Source organism: Aythya fuligula, chromosome 3 (genome assembly GCF_009819795.1).
Source record: "Aythya fuligula isolate bAytFul2 chromosome 3, bAytFul2.pri, whole genome shotgun sequence".
Taxonomy (NCBI): Eukaryota; Metazoa; Chordata; class Aves; order Anseriformes; family Anatidae; genus Aythya; species Aythya fuligula.
This window is the reverse complement of record NC_045561.1, coordinates 51630526-51647753: the sequence shown is the minus strand read 5'-3', so window position 1 is coordinate 51647753 and position 17228 is coordinate 51630526. Positions and strand designations below refer to the sequence as shown.

The window sequence follows — 17228 nt, the reverse complement described above, 5'->3', positions numbered from 1 at the left end:
CTTTTAAAGACACCCAGGGATGGTGACTCAACCACTTCCCTGGGCAGCCTGTTCCAATGTCTAACAACCCTTTCAGTAAAGAATTTCTTCCTAATATCCAACCTAAACCTCCCCTGGCGCAACTTTAGCCCATTCCCCCTTGTCTTGTCAACAGGCACGTGGGAGAATAGACCAACCCCCACCTCACTACAGCCTCCTTTAAGGTACCTGTAGACTGCGGTAAGGATACTACATTTAAAGTCTAGAAATGGTAGGTTTAGTTGCAGGCTGCTCAAACAGACTGATCACCAATAGGAACAAAGACGAAGCACCACCCAACCTAACTGAAACTTATCTTCTTTTTATGTATGAATTATGACATGGTATACTCTCTGATCATACACCTCTTGCTTCTTGTTTCCAGAAGATTCAACTTTATACAGGATACTTTCACAAGTGCAGTACAGTACAGTTATTCGTAAGTGCTCTCCCTTGTACAAAGTAATACATATTTAATTTGAGGAAGAAAGTCAGAAAAGCCACTACTAATTTCCTTTTTGGACATTTCTTAAATCCCAACATCATGACATCTGACTTCATCACCAACATTAATAACTATGAAGAAATTAACAATTGTTCTTGTTTCCAGAAAAACAAACAAACAAACAACAACAACAAAAAAACCACAGTACAAACAAGGATTAAACTAAAAAGTATTCACTAATTTTGGGTGCTCACCCCTAATCAACATAAAAATAATTTCTCCCCATTAAAAGTTTTTGATAGTGTTTCACCCTTTACACAGATTTGATTTGTTTAGCTCCTGAGTATCAAGCCAGACCTGAGGAACACACAACTCCTCGTGTACCATGAGAATCAGTTTGTAAGGAAACAGCATCATACACAAAACTCTGTGAAAAACACCGGAATAGAATTCAACTCTCCTAAGAGGCACTTTTTTGCCTTAACTGTGAAAACATATTCCTATTCTTTGTATAGTTTTCATTCTCACTTGTAGCACATCCTGCAAAGGAGGTAGGAGTTTCTCCATTTCAGTCATGGATATGCACCAAAATTGTCCCTGTACATGAGATGAAGAAACCTTGCAGAAGACAAAGAATGCAACAGTATAGCTGCAAGATGAACCTAACACATATCTTTGACACTGTGATATTTGTTTTTTTTTGGGCAGTTCTTCTTTTGTATAATATAGAAAAATGCTTTGGAGAAATACTAGAAGCATCTGCTCAGCACAAGTGACACTATCAAACAACTGAGATGCTAAGCACAGCACATTTGTTTAGAAAATGGCAAAGAATAACAAATTACAAAGACTTTTTACTGAGCATACATTTCATTTTATGGACATAATGGAAAAATTTTGTAATATTTTGTGCACTTTTCAGAATTTCAGCTCTAACATTTTCACAGAACTATAGATGAAACAGACCATACTGCTTTCATTCATCAAGCTGATTAGCATTAAGTGGTTGAAGACAGGTTAAATATTTTGCAATATTAATACATTAAAGTACCCTCATACAAGGGTAGCATCAATAATTCATTTAATTATTTTAAAATTCAATTAAATTTAATTTTTTTGGATATACAGTATAAGATACTGTAAGTATCCTCACCCTCTACCAGCTGAGCCAGACAAAGTCAAACCTTCAGCAACTGGAATATTAAATGCAGTTCTTCATAAAGAATATTCCAGAATTTATATGACCCATGCAAGGGTGCCTTAAAATGTGAGTATGTGAGTTTCCTGTATAACTGGGAATAGCTTTTGCTCTGAATTTTAATGATGATTTTACTTAGAAATTTTTATACCCTTATCTTCATTTCAGTCATAAGCCCATGAGAGCCAGATACCATATTTTCATTTCTTTGTTAAAATGGAATCTGTTATAGTTGTGAAGACATTCCCTGCTTGCGGATTTGCTATGTTTGCTGACAAGGTTCTTTTGCTCGTTCTTAAAATGCAGCAAGTTTGTGCAGTTGTCCATATAAAAGGGACAAACGGGATAAAACACTTCACTGCATAAAGGGAATCAGTCTGTGTGATGCTGGCTGTCATTGCCATCACGGTGGCATGAAAGCACAGCTCTAAGGCATATCACAATTGCCACCAGGACGTATTTTGATGACAGATAAAGAATGAAAGCAAAGCATTATCTCATTTCTTGTATTTATGGTGTGCTGTTTATCTGCAGTACTTGATCTTAATTTGGCAATTAGGCTTCAGAATACAAGTAATGTGATTTTATAGTAAATTAGTACCAAGCAGTGAGCTTAGTCCTGACATGCAGCTGGATTACAAGGGTTAATGGGCAACTTTTGACTGCACCAGAACCTGCCAGACACAGACAGGTGTGAGCTTTCAACCACTGCCTACTGACTCACACTCTAGCTATAAGAACTAGGATTTGACATAAAGGAAGAACATATTAACCTTTTTCAGAAGTTGAAGGAGGGAGTTAACAGAACCTATGAGGGTGCAGGTGAGGAAAAAAAGTTCTAATGATGTGAGGAGATAATCCTACCCCAAGCACTTACAAAACATGTAACAGTTTGTTTTCATTCTGATCTAGTGGTATAAGCATTCATGTGGTAACTATCACTGTAATATCTGAGCACACTTCACAAATACAGTAGCAAACATTACCAGCTCTCTCAAACAGGAAACTATGCTCTTTGACTCACTCCAGCACCAAATTTGTTTGCCTTAATAACTGCAGAAATCTATCCAAGTAGGTTATGGAGAGCAGAGACATCCTGACCCAGATGTTACCAGAAGACTTGGAGGAATAAGTTCAACATCTTGTTCTCATTGCAAGCAAGTTTTGGCCAGAAGATTTTTCTTCGATATCTGACTGCGTTGTTCAAAGCAAAAAGCTTGGCATGCACCTGTCCTTACAATGCTTCAAGAAGCAAAACAAACGAATCAGAGGTTATTCATAACTCTACAGCACTGAACATACCAGATCCTCTGCTGTTACTGGTTCTCCTTTCTTGTCATTAGCCACCACCATTTTCCCCAGCCTCTCCTTCATATCTTCCAGGCTGTTGGTGAGTGCCAGGATTGCCATAATTTCACTCGCAACAGCAATATCAAACTGAGCCTGTAAAATAAAAATGAGAAATTAACCAAATCAAAGTCAGGTCAAATATTCACAGGGAATTACCAGGAACGGACCCAGGAAAGATGCTGGAATTCAAACAAGTTCTAAATTGTAACCTACAGCTTTTGAGATTACTCAGACTACAGTAACTTCAAACACTTTGTTTATAGTTCCTCACTAATGTTCTTCGTTACACTTCATTTACTTGGGGACTATTCTTGCAGAGTGCTTAGCCCCTTGGCTCACATTATCCTTAGCAGAAGCTCCCTGAAGGACCAAAAATTTTTCCTGTGGCAAAAAAAAAAAACAACACACACAAGACACCAGATGTGATTTCAACTTTACTGGCATGAGCACAGCATTGTTGGGGCTTTGTTTTTATCTTAAATTCTAGTTTCAAAAACATTTTTGTTACATTTGATCATTCTTTTCAATGTAAATTCAAGTTTTAGAGTCAGTGCTGCCAGGTTTTATGCTTGATTTATGACGATGTAAAACATATGCCCCCCCCCCTTTAGTAAATGAGCAAATATCTGTTAGGAAAAACAAACAAGAAATATGTGCTATATCAATCCTATTGCTCTTTATATTATGGAAATATTAATATTTCTTCTTAATATTATGGAAGTTCATCCATACCGTGCAGTGCCTCAGCAGAATGAAAGCTGTGGCCTTTAATTTTCTTTAAGACCTTGCAGAACATATTAGCAGTATTTGCATTAATCTACTCTTAGTAGAGCCCAGGCCACATGCTGTCAGATATAAACAGAGAAGAAAGGCACAAAGACTACTGTCTTGTGCTAGAAGGATGAAATTGGGGTGAATGAGAAGAATTTCTTCCCTGTGTTTCTGCTATAAGGTTCTGTCTTGATGGCTACAGCCCAAAGCAGTCCTATGAGGCTGACCACTATGTCAGCCTGCAAGCTTAGTCAAAACTCCTGAGGACATCTGAGCACTTTCCTGGATTGGGCAAAAACAGAGAGATACCATGGAAAACAAGAATTAATATTGTAGTTGAGATTTGCAGCACAAGGATTCAAATGAAATGCTGAAGTCACAAAGCGAGTTTTCTGTACCCTCTAGAAGCAGTTCTATACACAACAAAACAGGTGGGTACACAATTAACATTGTTAGTGTTGAGTTGACATGCTGCCATCTTTTCTCAAGTTAAGAAGAACACCCCTGCAAGTCATCATAGCAAATGTAAGACAGGAAAAAAGCCTCAGAAATTTATGTGTAACCCATATAGTGGAACATACTCTAACTTCATCAGGATGTTTATCAGGACACAAAAAATTAAGTTTTTATTATCATTGCTGTTTGGTAAACCCAAAAGGCCAGGAAAAAAATATTCACTGGTAGATGCTCAAAGAGTGACACAATATTTAATTGAAAAAAAAAAACAGGCACAAAAGGTTGTGATAGCAGGTGCTATTTTAACTCTAATAACCTTTATACACCTATGAAGTGCTGACAGAAGCCTTAGCTGGAAAGCCAGTTCTCTGTTGATGAAAGGATCCACCCACATGGATTCAATTGCAGGATCAAGGCCATCAGTCATGTAATACTCTTTAGAAACCACAGCATCCCCGTTCATTAAAATGCATACTTTTGTGCCTGCTGTGCTCTGCCATTTTACACAGGTGTCATTGATTTTTTAAGAGTGCTAAAACATCACTCCAAATATTTATAAAATGCATCTGTTAGTTATGAAGTCCTGTTTTATCTGGATCTCTGGCTAGGCTCTGAAATGAGTTTTCCTAACTGTTCTCTATTTCTAGGTGGTAAGTCCATATAAAATACGAATGGGTATGGCAGAATTTGACAGCCATACATCAACTACTATTCTGTACTAAAACAACCCACATTTAACTCAGCAGCATAATTATAGTGGTAACATGTTGCACACTAAGGCTGACAGAACCTGGCTTAAAGCTAATAATCACAATGAGTCACTGAAACAAATCTAAATATACAAAAACATCTTCAACAAGTGCTAGAGAAACTTGTACCAAACACTGTAATTTAGTCCCAACCCATTATCAGAGATAAGTATTAGCTAACACTGAGTTTTCTTCAAGTAACAGACAGAAAACTCTCTACCTATGTGTTCAAAAGAAATGAGTGATTCTCTCCAATTTGCTTCTCCAATCAGACTGTTTTATATGCTGAACTGAACAATAACATTGGCACTATTTTTTGGTCTCTTTATTTAGACACCAACCTTAAAGGAGATCTGAAATTATAAAGAAGACAACAAAAGTTCCAAAAAGAAGCAAAACCTGATATATACCACAAAACCATTTACTTCACTTCAAAATAGTCAGAACCTCATGAATTTCATGATCCAGAGTGTTAGATGACAATAACCCTCATCAAATTGGGAAAAACTCTACGTCATTGCAATGAATCTGCTTCACCTGGAATTTGTATTCTACCTGGCATTTTTTCAGGACTGGATTTACCCACATGACACCACAAACACTTTTCCAGATAACGTCAGCAAAATCTGGCTTTCAACATATTTTCAATAGAAGTTCCTTAAAAAACTTCCAGAAGCTCTCATACAGTAATGGAGGCTAGTTTTTTACACTGCTGAAAAGTGTAAAAATTGTTTTCAGAACAGCACCTTCAAGACAACACATTAAAAGCCTTAAGCACATGGTCAATTTCTTACAATTTAGATCCCAAAGCTGAGATGCACAATAGGAAAAGAAAACTTGACTGGAGAACTAACAGTCATTTTCAGTCCTCACCAATGGAACCAGTGACACATGATACACCCTTGCCTGCAGTTATTTAACATTAAATTTAAATTTAATTTAAAATTAAATTTACATGTAATTTAAATTACACAAATACTTCATATAGTTTGGGGAACTTAAGAAAAAGGAATAAAAGTTGAACAAACTTATCTTATGAGGGCAAAGATAAATGCAAGTTTTTTCTTCGCCTTTTTTATATTCATCGGAAGACAAGGTTGGATCCTTAACATACATTTTTTTCAAGTTTTTCCAGCACTTTGTGCAACATGCATTGATTTCTGTTTCTGAAACTTCAGTTACTCATTAACGCAATCAGTCTCACTGCAAGAATGCTATACAATATCAACAGATGTTAGCATTACAATTCAAAGAAACATGCTGAAATAATTACAGGATAGCAAGTATCTCAGCCTCTACAGCAAAGCCTGTCCAGAATGAGATATATTAAATCACTTCACATACCTGACGGACAAATCCTTTTTCTGTATTCGCCTGGCCAACCGTTATTTTGCGTAGGAATCTATCATTTGTGTCCACCACTGAAATAAGGGAATAGCAAAAGCAGAACATTAACAAGGACTCAGGGGTCTGCATGTTTTCCAAGCATACCTGTTACGTGTGTAAGATTCAGCTACTTGAACAGAACCATGTAGTGGTGCTGATTTGGTTTCTGCCTTCTGTGTGATACCACTAGATGACAGGACGAAATAACTTGAATACAATTTCTCTGAGCAATATTTTCAGCTAACAGATTTTAGACATTCACTTGTACAACTTAATGTTTTACCTACATCTGAGAAATCGGACTTAGTAGTTAGAATGCACCTCAGACCTACCTCAAATCATTTGCTTCTTCACTGACTTGTTAAGAGTTGATTTTTAAGACTCATGATGTAGCTTAAACTTGGTCTGTTTCTCTTTTAAAGGATGATTATGTTGTCAGATCGGTTCTTCCAGACAAGTCACTTTCTTACACATCACAGTAACTAACTCCACATTGAGTTGCACAGCATTCAAAGAAAGGTTTTTTTCAATTGCCAAGACCAACCATCTGCTATTCAACACTACTTCACTTTTAGACAACTGTCTTTCTAACCTGCAAACACTTTAGATATTGCAAGGGTATGTCCAAACCATCCCGTGGAATTGCTAACTTTGCAAACAATCACAGCAACCCAAGTTCTCCAACGCTGCACTGACAACATGCAACTTCAGACATGCCTTTATAGGAACCAAAAGGAAGGATTGCGAAGAAGTGTTCTAATCTGCTGGGAACTCATCAGGATATTTCTTAGGAAGAAATATTAGGAGGTTGTGTCTGTTAGAAAAGACAACTCCAAGTCCTCTCACTCCCAGGAGCAGTAATCCCTACAAATGCAAAAACAGGCCCTCTCTTTCTTACAGGTTTTTATCTTTACAGATGTTTCAGTCTGCATCAGCCCTAAAGGAAAGGGTGGAATGTACTCTTGAGCAGTACAACCTATAGCTTGGCAATTAAGTCATTCTTCTGATGAAGATTTGAGCACTGTTCGTTCTGAGGCAGAGAATCAAGAACCTCCAGACAGATTGTCTGTAGTGAAGGTCAGTGACATCATCTCCTCCTACTTTTCCTGCTGTTTTTGGAGATTAACAAATTTGACTGTACAGTAAAGGACAGCATAATTACACAAGAGGGACTTTAAGTCTCATTCCTTTACAAATCCCAGTTCAGGATTGTGAGTGGGCTGGGAGAAAAGCAAGAACTAATCCTCTATGAAGACTGCAGTAGCTGCATGTAGAAGTCATATCATATGAAAGAATTGTTTTTGCCACAGAAACAGTTTTTCCTTCTCCAAATTTTTCCTCCTCCTTACCTAAAGTAAACTTTTCAGGGAGCTTTAGTTTCAACTAAATGTTAGGTTTGATATATCTACTGTCTTATCCTCTAAACAGGAAATGAATACCAAGGGAACAGTGAGCAGGGGGAAGGTTTTCCCTCTTTTAGTATGCTGTACCTCTTCAAGCTAGTGTAAGATAAACTTTAAGCTTGTGACACTTCCAAGGAAAGAGGTCCTGACTAAAATTCATCCTCAGACAATTTGATAGCTCTCTCTTCTATCCTACAAAGTCTCTGCTAAGTAACAAGCTTTGCAGATACATGGATTGCAGAAATAGTCCCAAACAGAACACTTTTGAAATTATCTAAGCCTTTCCTAAAACAGTTTTTCCTGAAATGTTTAAAATCTGTACATCATACAGAGTCATGTAGAATGAAATTTGCACTAACATTATATAAAATGAATAATTCGAGGTTAACAGCTGTTGAGTAATGTTGCCTCCTCCCAAACCAGTGCTGATAAAAAACGATGAGTCACATTACACTAAATATTTTTATTATTCCTTCATCCCCATACAGGTCCTTTCCACACAGACACACTGTGTGATTAATAAAACATGTCTTATGCTGCATTCCCCAGTATTATCTTGAGAAAATATTCCAACTCTGAGATGACATGCCTGCAAAGGGCACAGTAAAGCATGGCTAAGTCTCTCAATACATTCACTGAGCTGCACCATTATATATTTCTCTGAGCATCATCAATACATTTTATTTAACAATAATTTTAATCTAATAATGTCAGTGCTGAAGAACTAGGGGAAAAAAATAAAATCTAGTATCATTTAGCATAAAACTTGACACAGTCTATTTGTTTAAAAAAGAAAAATACAGTTATTGAAGTCAACACTGAAACTTAATCCAGCAGAACTGGAAAACGCAGAGGGGAGTTGCCTAAGAGCAAGAAAGTGGACACTGGTTTGCTTGGCACACATAGTTGAAACTGTATCACATCTTTCACCTCTTCTTCCTAACAAAGCAAACAACTCATGACACCTTAAATGTAGGATATATAAATGCACATACAATATTATATACAGTCCCTTAGGTCTATTTAGTCTCTGAGCAACCCAGACTGCTGAACTGGGGAGGAACAGGGACCAAAGCCAAATATAATAAATATTAAAAACAAACAAACAAACCAAAAACCGTAACAGACACAGTTAAGTAAAGAGAGATAAAAACTTGTAAAAATGCACAGAAAAGGCAGTTTAGTATGTTTTAAGATATATTATCTAATGGGAGAGAGACAAGGTACTTGAACTGTCACTCGGCAATCTATTCTTCAGAATATTAGCAAAGTCTCGAGTTACTGTAGATATTTAACCAAATTTAGAGCTACATACTACTTCCAAACCTGTTATGTACCTGTTATGTACCCAAATTTCTCTCTTGCAAATGGGTTACTCTTAAGAGTCAGAGAGCAGACACAGCTCTGATTCAGGTAAAATGAAGCAAGTTAGGAAATAATTTATGATAAACAGACAAGATGAAGTGCAGCTTTCTGATTATATACCTCTTTGCCATGTTATTGTGGATGGGTCAATATCAAGACGCACAAATTTATTGATCTCTTCTTCTGTTAATGTTCCAGGATCAGTCTTGTTTATTCCCAGCCTCTATGGGAAAAAAAAAAACAAAGTTTTTAAAAAAGCAATAAAATGGCTATTTTGCTTCAAACGGTATAGCTGTTCTCGTTTACCACACCCACCTTACACAAGCATTTGGGAAAGAAGCAATTCAGAGCTGAAACTATTAAAAAAAAGCACATACAAAGGTGCCTGTAACTTAAACAGAGGCATTGTTGATGGAAGAATGAAATAAAAAAGTAGAAATACTTTTAGGCAATTAAATGAGAGCGCCCTTTCTTATACAGAAGAAACTTAACGTAAACCAAAAAAAACATTCAACCTTATCACTTGCTAAGAAAAAGATAATTAACTGCTTGCTCGTTTGTGAAAATCTTTGAAAGACCCATCCATGTGTTGTCTTGTGTGATTTATCTTCAAATGAAATGAAAAAATTCACTTGAATAGGCCATCACCCATAATGAATGAGACAATATCTTTTGGCTACAGATTCATGATTTTAGCAACACCAACCTTTTTTTTTTTTTTTTTTTTTTTTTTTTTTAGGTGAACCTACATAAAGCTAGATCAGAAAATTGTGTTTAAAAACTGCAGTCTTCAAAAAAAAATCTTAATTTTCTCTGGCACTAGAAAGCATTCCTCAGTGAATTAACCAAGCATCACAGATGTATTTTTTAAAACCAGAAGCTGGTATTACTTCTATCCTTTCTTCCCCTCTCCTCCCTCAGTTCCAAATGCACCTGTGTATGCACTTGGCAGCTATCAATTGCCACCCACTGCCTCTGAAACAACACTGGTCAGGACCCCAAAGCCAACAACAAACGTGGAAATGGAAATAGAAGATTGAAGCTGTTCTTAAGGTTCATGTATAAGTGGTCCATATTCTCTCCCAACACTAGTGGCCTGCATTGCTCTCTAGTTATTTATCTTTCTGAGTGGAAGCCTCATATCCAGATACATTCTTCTTACAAGAATTGTATAGAAGTTCTTCTGGAAGCATTCAGGAAGCAAGATGGGTTGCAAAAGCATAGTATGCACAGAAATACACTTCCGTCCCTCCAATGAAGGAGGTTATCAAATAGACATCAACAAAACCCCAGCAAAATGTGTTACAATAAACTTTCAAAACCAGAAAATACTGCAACACCAAAGAATCTGATCTTTCAAATGTGACTTTACCATAATAGGAAAAGTATTTTAAAACTCTGACTTCAATATTTCATCAGGAGAGACGCACCATTTGAAAAAAAATTGGTTTATTTCAGGAGAAAATAGCAAAAATGCTAGTTATGAAAATAATATCAGACGCAGATCCTATTTCTTCAAGTAGGATGCTTTTAGAAAGATCCTGGTCTTGAGGGAGGTTTATACAAACTTGGCCCCATACGTCAAATAACTTTCAAAAAGTTGCATAAGATAATATTTTATGAAGAAATACTGTAACTGGGGAAAGACTACATTAACAACTTACTCTCAAACGGGCAAACTGAATAGGAGAAAATCCTCTCACACCATTAACTACTGGAACCAGTCTGTTATACAAAGCCTAGAAAAAAAAAAAAACCAACATGCAAAGTTAATGAAAAGATAGTTTTTAAAATAAAAAGCTCCTAATTTTCTTTTATTTAGATTAATTTCAGTAAGAATTTCCCAACCACCTAAGCTGTGGACTTCTGGATAGACATTTAAAAAACAGTTCTCAGAAGGTGGTAAATTTTTAAACAGTGCCTATGTAGTAGCCTAAATGCAATTACCCAAAATACCGTTTTTCTAAGTCTCCATAGAAAAGTTTTGGATTATTTTTGAAACTGGAATCCTTTAAAGCTTTAACCAAGGGCCATATTACTCAAACTGTAACTATCATTTGCAAATCAGCCTAAATGCACATTTGTGTTGCACCAAGGGGGACAAGACAACCCCGCTCAGTTTTAACAAGTAGTTGAAAAGAAGAGGTTCTTTTCTTCTCCTTTCCTCTTTAAATACATGTACTCAAGTTAGCATTTGTATTAAGTTCACAAAAGACTTGGTAGAGAGAAGAGGATTTAATTTATTTCCCCACACCTCTTCTTCCTCAGGTACATCATACCCAACTATGTATCAGAAGCATAACTTCTAACTTCAAAAAGGACTATACAAATCATTAAAAAGAATAAAATTTGGAGAGAGAAAAAACATCTTTTATTAGCCTACTTAGTAAAGTCTAAAATGGTTGACAAGCTTCTGGGCATAAGATGCTTATCTTAAAGACTATTTTATGACAGATATTTGCCAGAAAAATATATTCGGTAAGCATAATTTCCCAGCAGAATACAGAATGGCTTCAGCAATTGTTTCCATTCACACAGTGAAAACAGAAGATAGTCAACTTAGTTTACTTTGAAATTCAATTTACTGAAAATTCAAAAAGAAAAAAAAAGAGTCATGTGGATATTAGAAAGTAATTCTCACCTTATCAGATTGAGTGCCCTCATGCAAGATCCTAGCGTCAATAGCAGCAGCCAGCAAATTATTCGCAGCCGTTATAGCGTGAATATCTCCAGTCAAATGAAGATTGAACTAGATGGTGAAAGCAACAGAATTTTTTTTTTTTTATAAAATGCCTTTAACACAACCTTTTAATCTCAAAAATTTTAGGAAAACAAACAAACAAACAAACAAAAAAAACAACACTGCCATCTCCTTGAGATTGCAGCTCAAATTAGTCACCTATCATTGTAGAGGAAATATTACAGGTTGAGAATGTATGGAACTATATGAAGGACTTGCTTCCACCTGAGTAGTAGTAAACTACTCTGAGCTTAGTCAAACAAAGCCACAAATGTCTTTATTCTTTGCTAAATGACCCAGGAATGGAAAGCCCAGGGCTACAGTTCCACATGATTGATACTACATCAGTTTATTACCAGCAGTGTAAATTTGACATGGGTCAGATGTGCAGATTACTGCCAAATCCTCCAGTGCACACAGCGCTTGCTGGCTTTATGGTTTCATGCCAGCTTTCTGCAAGCCATAATAGAACAGGTAGTACCAGATCAGGCATGAACCTTGTTGATACAAAGTTTGTCCAGCAAAGCTTTTTGGAAAAATCTGAAATCAGCCATTTAAATTAGATTAGTGTTATATAAGGTGGTTTTAAATATATATATATATACACACACATATATATATATATATATATATATCTTACACAAGGAGATGAGAGGTCAGTTTTAACTGCACTGTAGTACCGACAGCTGAGAAGCACCAACAACAGCTTACACCAGCCCTTGCTATGATGGTACTCTAGTGCAAACAGCACCCAAACATTGCATGACTGCTCTGTTGGGACCAGCTGTGTGTACTTTTGCCATGGCACCTCACCAGTTTTGACTGGCAGTGATCTTGCAGAGCTCTAAATTGGACTTTTTTCACCGAGCTACAGACTAGTTGGATTGGCAGGAACCTCTGGAGGTCACCTTGTCTAACCCTTCTATTCAAGCAGGGACACCTATAGCCTCTTGCCAAGCAACATGTCCAGGCAACTTTTGAAGATCTCCAAGGAAGGAGACTCCTCAACCTCTCTGGGCAACCTGTGCCAATGCTCAGCTACCAGCACAGCACAGAAGTGCTTCCTGATGCTTAGAGGGAACCTCCTGTGCTTCAGTTTGTGCCCACTGCCTCTTGCCCTGGTTCTGGGCACCACATAGAAGAGCCTGGCTCCCAGGGGGACAGGGATTTGCTGCCTCCATTGTTGTCTCACCTCCTCCATGGGAATCACTTGAGCATATCCACCACCGGCTGCTCCACCTGCGCAATAAAGCACACAGTCACATCAGATTCACATCAGTTTTGGGAAAAACAACACCTTAAACACACAAAGTTAAACATACAGCTTTGATGATACATTTCTCAGTATTTTGAATTTTATTAGGGAATTCATGATGCACGCGAATAAACAGGATTTCCTCAAACCTTGATGGCTTTTTTTCAGCAGGCAATAAAATTAGAATTCTTGAACTGAAAGGAAAGTCTACACATAATGGCTGGCCCAGACTTTAGCTAGATAAGGGTAACCCTCTGCTCTTGTCTAGATTTGGGACACCATCATGCACATGCAACAGTTGGGTGGAAAGACGCAGCAGTAATGAGCAAGCACTACTTCTGCATGAAACCTTCACACTCTTGCCTGAGCGCTCCTTCCCCACCGCCTCCCAGGGCACAAGCAAAGAATTTTGCTGTAGCCTATACAAAAGTTGAGCGGAGGGATTTAAAGCACTCACATGCACCAGTCTTGGCTGAGAAGCACCAAGCACCAGGAGCCTTCCAGCTGAAATCAAACTTGTTAACTTAAACTTCAGCAAAGCAAAGTAGAGCAGATGGGGAGTGTTTGCCCAGTTAGGCACCAATCTCAGCTGAGAAATGGCAAAAACAAAAACAAAACAAAAAAAAAAGATTGTATTACTTCCTGTCAGTGTTGAAGAGAAGCTTGAACTCTGGCTGCCTCTTACTTGGCCCTCAGACCCTTTTAGGCAAAAATGCAGCAGCCCAGGATGTGAGGGACAACTCAGAAGAACAGGAAGATGAGGTTGAGACCTAGCTAAACGTATGATGCAGACACAGCTGAACCACACATGACAGCCAACTTCCTTGGCTTAAATATTTCATATCAATATGAGCGGACTTAGGACTCCTTCTCAAGGGATAATTAAACGGTAACATTTAGAGACATCTCCGTAGCGTCTCCAAGCAGAGGTGTGGCTGGAAGGGTGTGTACTCACTCAAAATGCCTCCTGGCTAATTCATTCCCAGGCCTTTCATTATGTTTGGCCTTTATCTGCATCATTAATACACATAATTACATGAACACAGACATGAACCTTGCATGAGATGATGTGTGAGAGAAACCTTTATAAGTTACTTAACAAAAATACAATATGCTCCTATTCAGGCAATCCACTGCATTAGTGGAGTAATTAAGACACTAAAAAACTGCAGTATTCTTTATTCTGGAACAGATCATACAGTTTGCAACTCTTACATACCTTTAACTCCAAAAGTAGGTCCTTGGGAAGGCTGTCTCAGACAAGCAAAGGAGTTAATGTTAAGGTGTGCAGTAAGAGCTTGAACAAGACCAATTGTGACTGTGCTTTTCCCTTCTCCTAAGGGTGTAGGGGTTATTCTAGCAAAACAAGAAAAAAGATTAATCAAATTCTTTGCTGATGTCAGCCTGGCTGAGGATATCAGAACTTACAGCTTTTGATTTCAATGAAGGATATTTGTACAACAAATTTCAATAAGATTACTTTATCACCACAAAAATACTGCCACAATGTTATCCCCTAGCTCAAGCTGGAATGCTAATATACATGTGTCTTCTATTTAAGCAATTTACTATGATAGCAGAAAAAGAAAAGATTATTTTGGCAAAAGTTCTGAAAAGAATAAATTGAATTTAGACATTTTCATTACAGCACAACAGTGTCACCAGTTTCATTAACAAACCATCCATCAAGATACTTTGAGCATCTATTAATGCTTTTCTGTAGCAATGCAGATGTTTTATTCCCACTACTGAAACTATGAATTAAATAGCAGCGTATTTTAAATTAAACAACCAACACTTTTGTTTATAGAGCTTAACTATACCTCTCTATACCTGATTGTGACACAAATGTTATGGAATAAGGGGTGGAAGTTGTGTTGGGTCTGTCTGAGCTGGAGTCACCTTTTCCCTGCAGCACTGCCATGTCATCATAACACTCCATAATGACAAAAAAAAGCATGTTTTAAAATAATACAGGACACAAAAGTCACTATAGTCAACTAAATATGATTTATTTAGCACTTAAGTTTCTTGACACTTTTGCTGATTAAAGGCTGATGAGGGACAATTACAATCACAGTCCGTCCTCCTGCACCACACCTCCAAAATCTCATGCTACAAAGAAAACAGGACAGTATTTTAGAAAGACATCCAATCTCAAATCAGAGACACCTCGAATCAGAGACGCTAACCTCCAGTCAAAGACTCTGTCCTTGTCCCTTTAAGGAAGGGACAATGATGGTTGACTTTGCAAAGTGGAAAACTTAATCAGCTCTTCCTCTTCTCCAACCCATGCAACAGACAAGGGAAGGAATACATTTATGGGTTGGGAAAAGAATAATGCATGTTGGACAGCTAGAAACAAACACGCAAACCAACCAACCAACCAAAAACTCTCAACTTATCCCTCAGTTTTCTGAGCAAGTTTGAACTGCATCTGAGAAATGCAGCTCAGGGAGTGCTGCTCCCTCAGCAAAAACACACAACTTCCTTTAACAACAGTGTGGTCTCTACAGGCACTTAATCTTAATACGTAGAAGATTCTGTGAATGAAAGACACCTTAGGTTAAATTATGTCCTCCCTGATTTCAAGGCCATCAAGTCTATGATCCATGTTAAAAATAGGGGTAGTAGCTCTTCCCCCTCCCCGCCCTCAGAGTATGAACACATCTCATTCTCCAAAACGCATTCAAACTCTTCATTTGAGACACAACGCTTCTCCCTCTGACTGGCAGAAGAAAGCCCTAGTCCACTGACACCACTCTCACATAAGTCTTGAACTTTTTGCTTTGAAGCAAGGTGATGTTTATGACATCTTTGTTGTCTCTACTACCAGCAAAGCAGGAAGTACCTTAGCGAAGCTGACATTAAAAAGTAATCTTCATTCCCAAGCAGATGCAAGAACGCACATGAATACTAGTAGAAGATGAACCCTTATCCTATTCCCTCTATGAAACGTGAGCTAACACACCTCCCATTAATTAAAAACACTTCCTTCACCAGCTAGCAATTTATGAAAAGCATTACTATCCTTAGGTCACAATTCAAATGGCAAAAAACACTAATAAAATTGTCAAGTGCAAGGAGATGTCAGTTGACTTAGTTCAGAAACTGACATAAGCCTTTCTTTGCCCCACAAAATATAAATACATGACAAACATCAACGTGTCACAAATCTGTCTTTTACATCACTGGATCCTGATGTTCTTTTCGTTTGCTTGCTTGTTTTTTGTTAAAAAAAAAAAAAAAAAAAAAAAGGAGCAAAGAAGCCTTTGTTAGACATATCTGAAAATATATGGGCAACAAGAGGCAAGCCTAATTAAAATTCTATATTGTTTTAGAAAAATAATTTTCCTATTTAGAAATGTAATGTTTTAACTCAAGTTCCAGTAAAATAATGGGATTTAGTACATCTATAAGAGAATTCCTTAACCGAGACTATACAGAAATAGTACTTTGTCTATTGACAGCTTTGAACTACTCTTATATGACCATGTAGTATGTGGATTACTTAATTTGGGCACGTTTTCATTCATTTTCCCCCACATGTATAACATTGTTTGTCAACGATCAGAGCCTAAAGCACAGCCAGTAGCTCACTCTCTAGACAGTCATCCAGCTTTCCTAGAACTGCACTCCTTTAACTGAAAAAGGGAATTCACTTCCTCCTCTGTGATTCCTGTCAAGCACACACAGAAATACAGTCCAGACCACATGCCAATAGAAGTCTCCACCCCTCTATGCTGTGCCATTCCCTCTGCCATGACCTTACTGCAGAAATTCCTGTTCAGTCCCAAAATGCACTGCCTTGCACTGCATTAATACTATTTTCCCCACTTCTTATGTGCTGGTCATCAATGTTATTCTGCAAAATCTGCTTAACAGCTGAGGTTCTTCTCTATATCAATACACTTCCCAGCTTTGCACCATCATCAAAATTTCAGCAGCGCTGTCTTATCTGTTGCCCTAAGGTCATTACAAATATTAAATGACTAAGCCCTAAGATCACTAGCTAGAGTGACCCATATCATCATCTCTTCCTCCTGACATGCCCAGTTTTAGCATAGCCAAATTCCTCACCTATGTGCAGAA

At 37.5% G+C, this 17228-nt stretch overlaps 1 protein-coding gene across 4 annotated transcripts in view; it reads right to left on the bottom strand.

The window, feature by feature from the left end:
- MTHFD1L (methylenetetrahydrofolate dehydrogenase (NADP+ dependent) 1 like) overlaps window positions 1-17228 on the bottom strand; it is a 146472-nt gene that overhangs the window by 94931 nt on the left and 34313 nt on the right. For 2 of the 4 annotated variants that reach the window (XM_032184138.1, XM_032184139.1), the window contains exons 12-18: window positions 14356-14492; window positions 13074-13120; window positions 11783-11890; window positions 10806-10880; window positions 9262-9364; window positions 6332-6408; window positions 2964-3104 (exon numbers count right to left, since the gene is read on the bottom strand). In XM_032184138.1, coding sequence (XP_032040029.1) covers window positions 2964-3104; window positions 6332-6408; window positions 9262-9364; window positions 10806-10880; window positions 11783-11890; window positions 13074-13120; window positions 14356-14492 — 688 coding nt within the window. Of the gene's footprint in view, window positions 1-2963; window positions 3105-6331; window positions 6409-9261; window positions 9365-10805; window positions 10881-11782; window positions 11891-13073; window positions 13121-13593; window positions 13726-14355; window positions 14493-17228 lie in introns of those variants that run through there. The other 2 variants (XM_032184141.1, XR_004253072.1) reach the window with 2 other exon arrangements.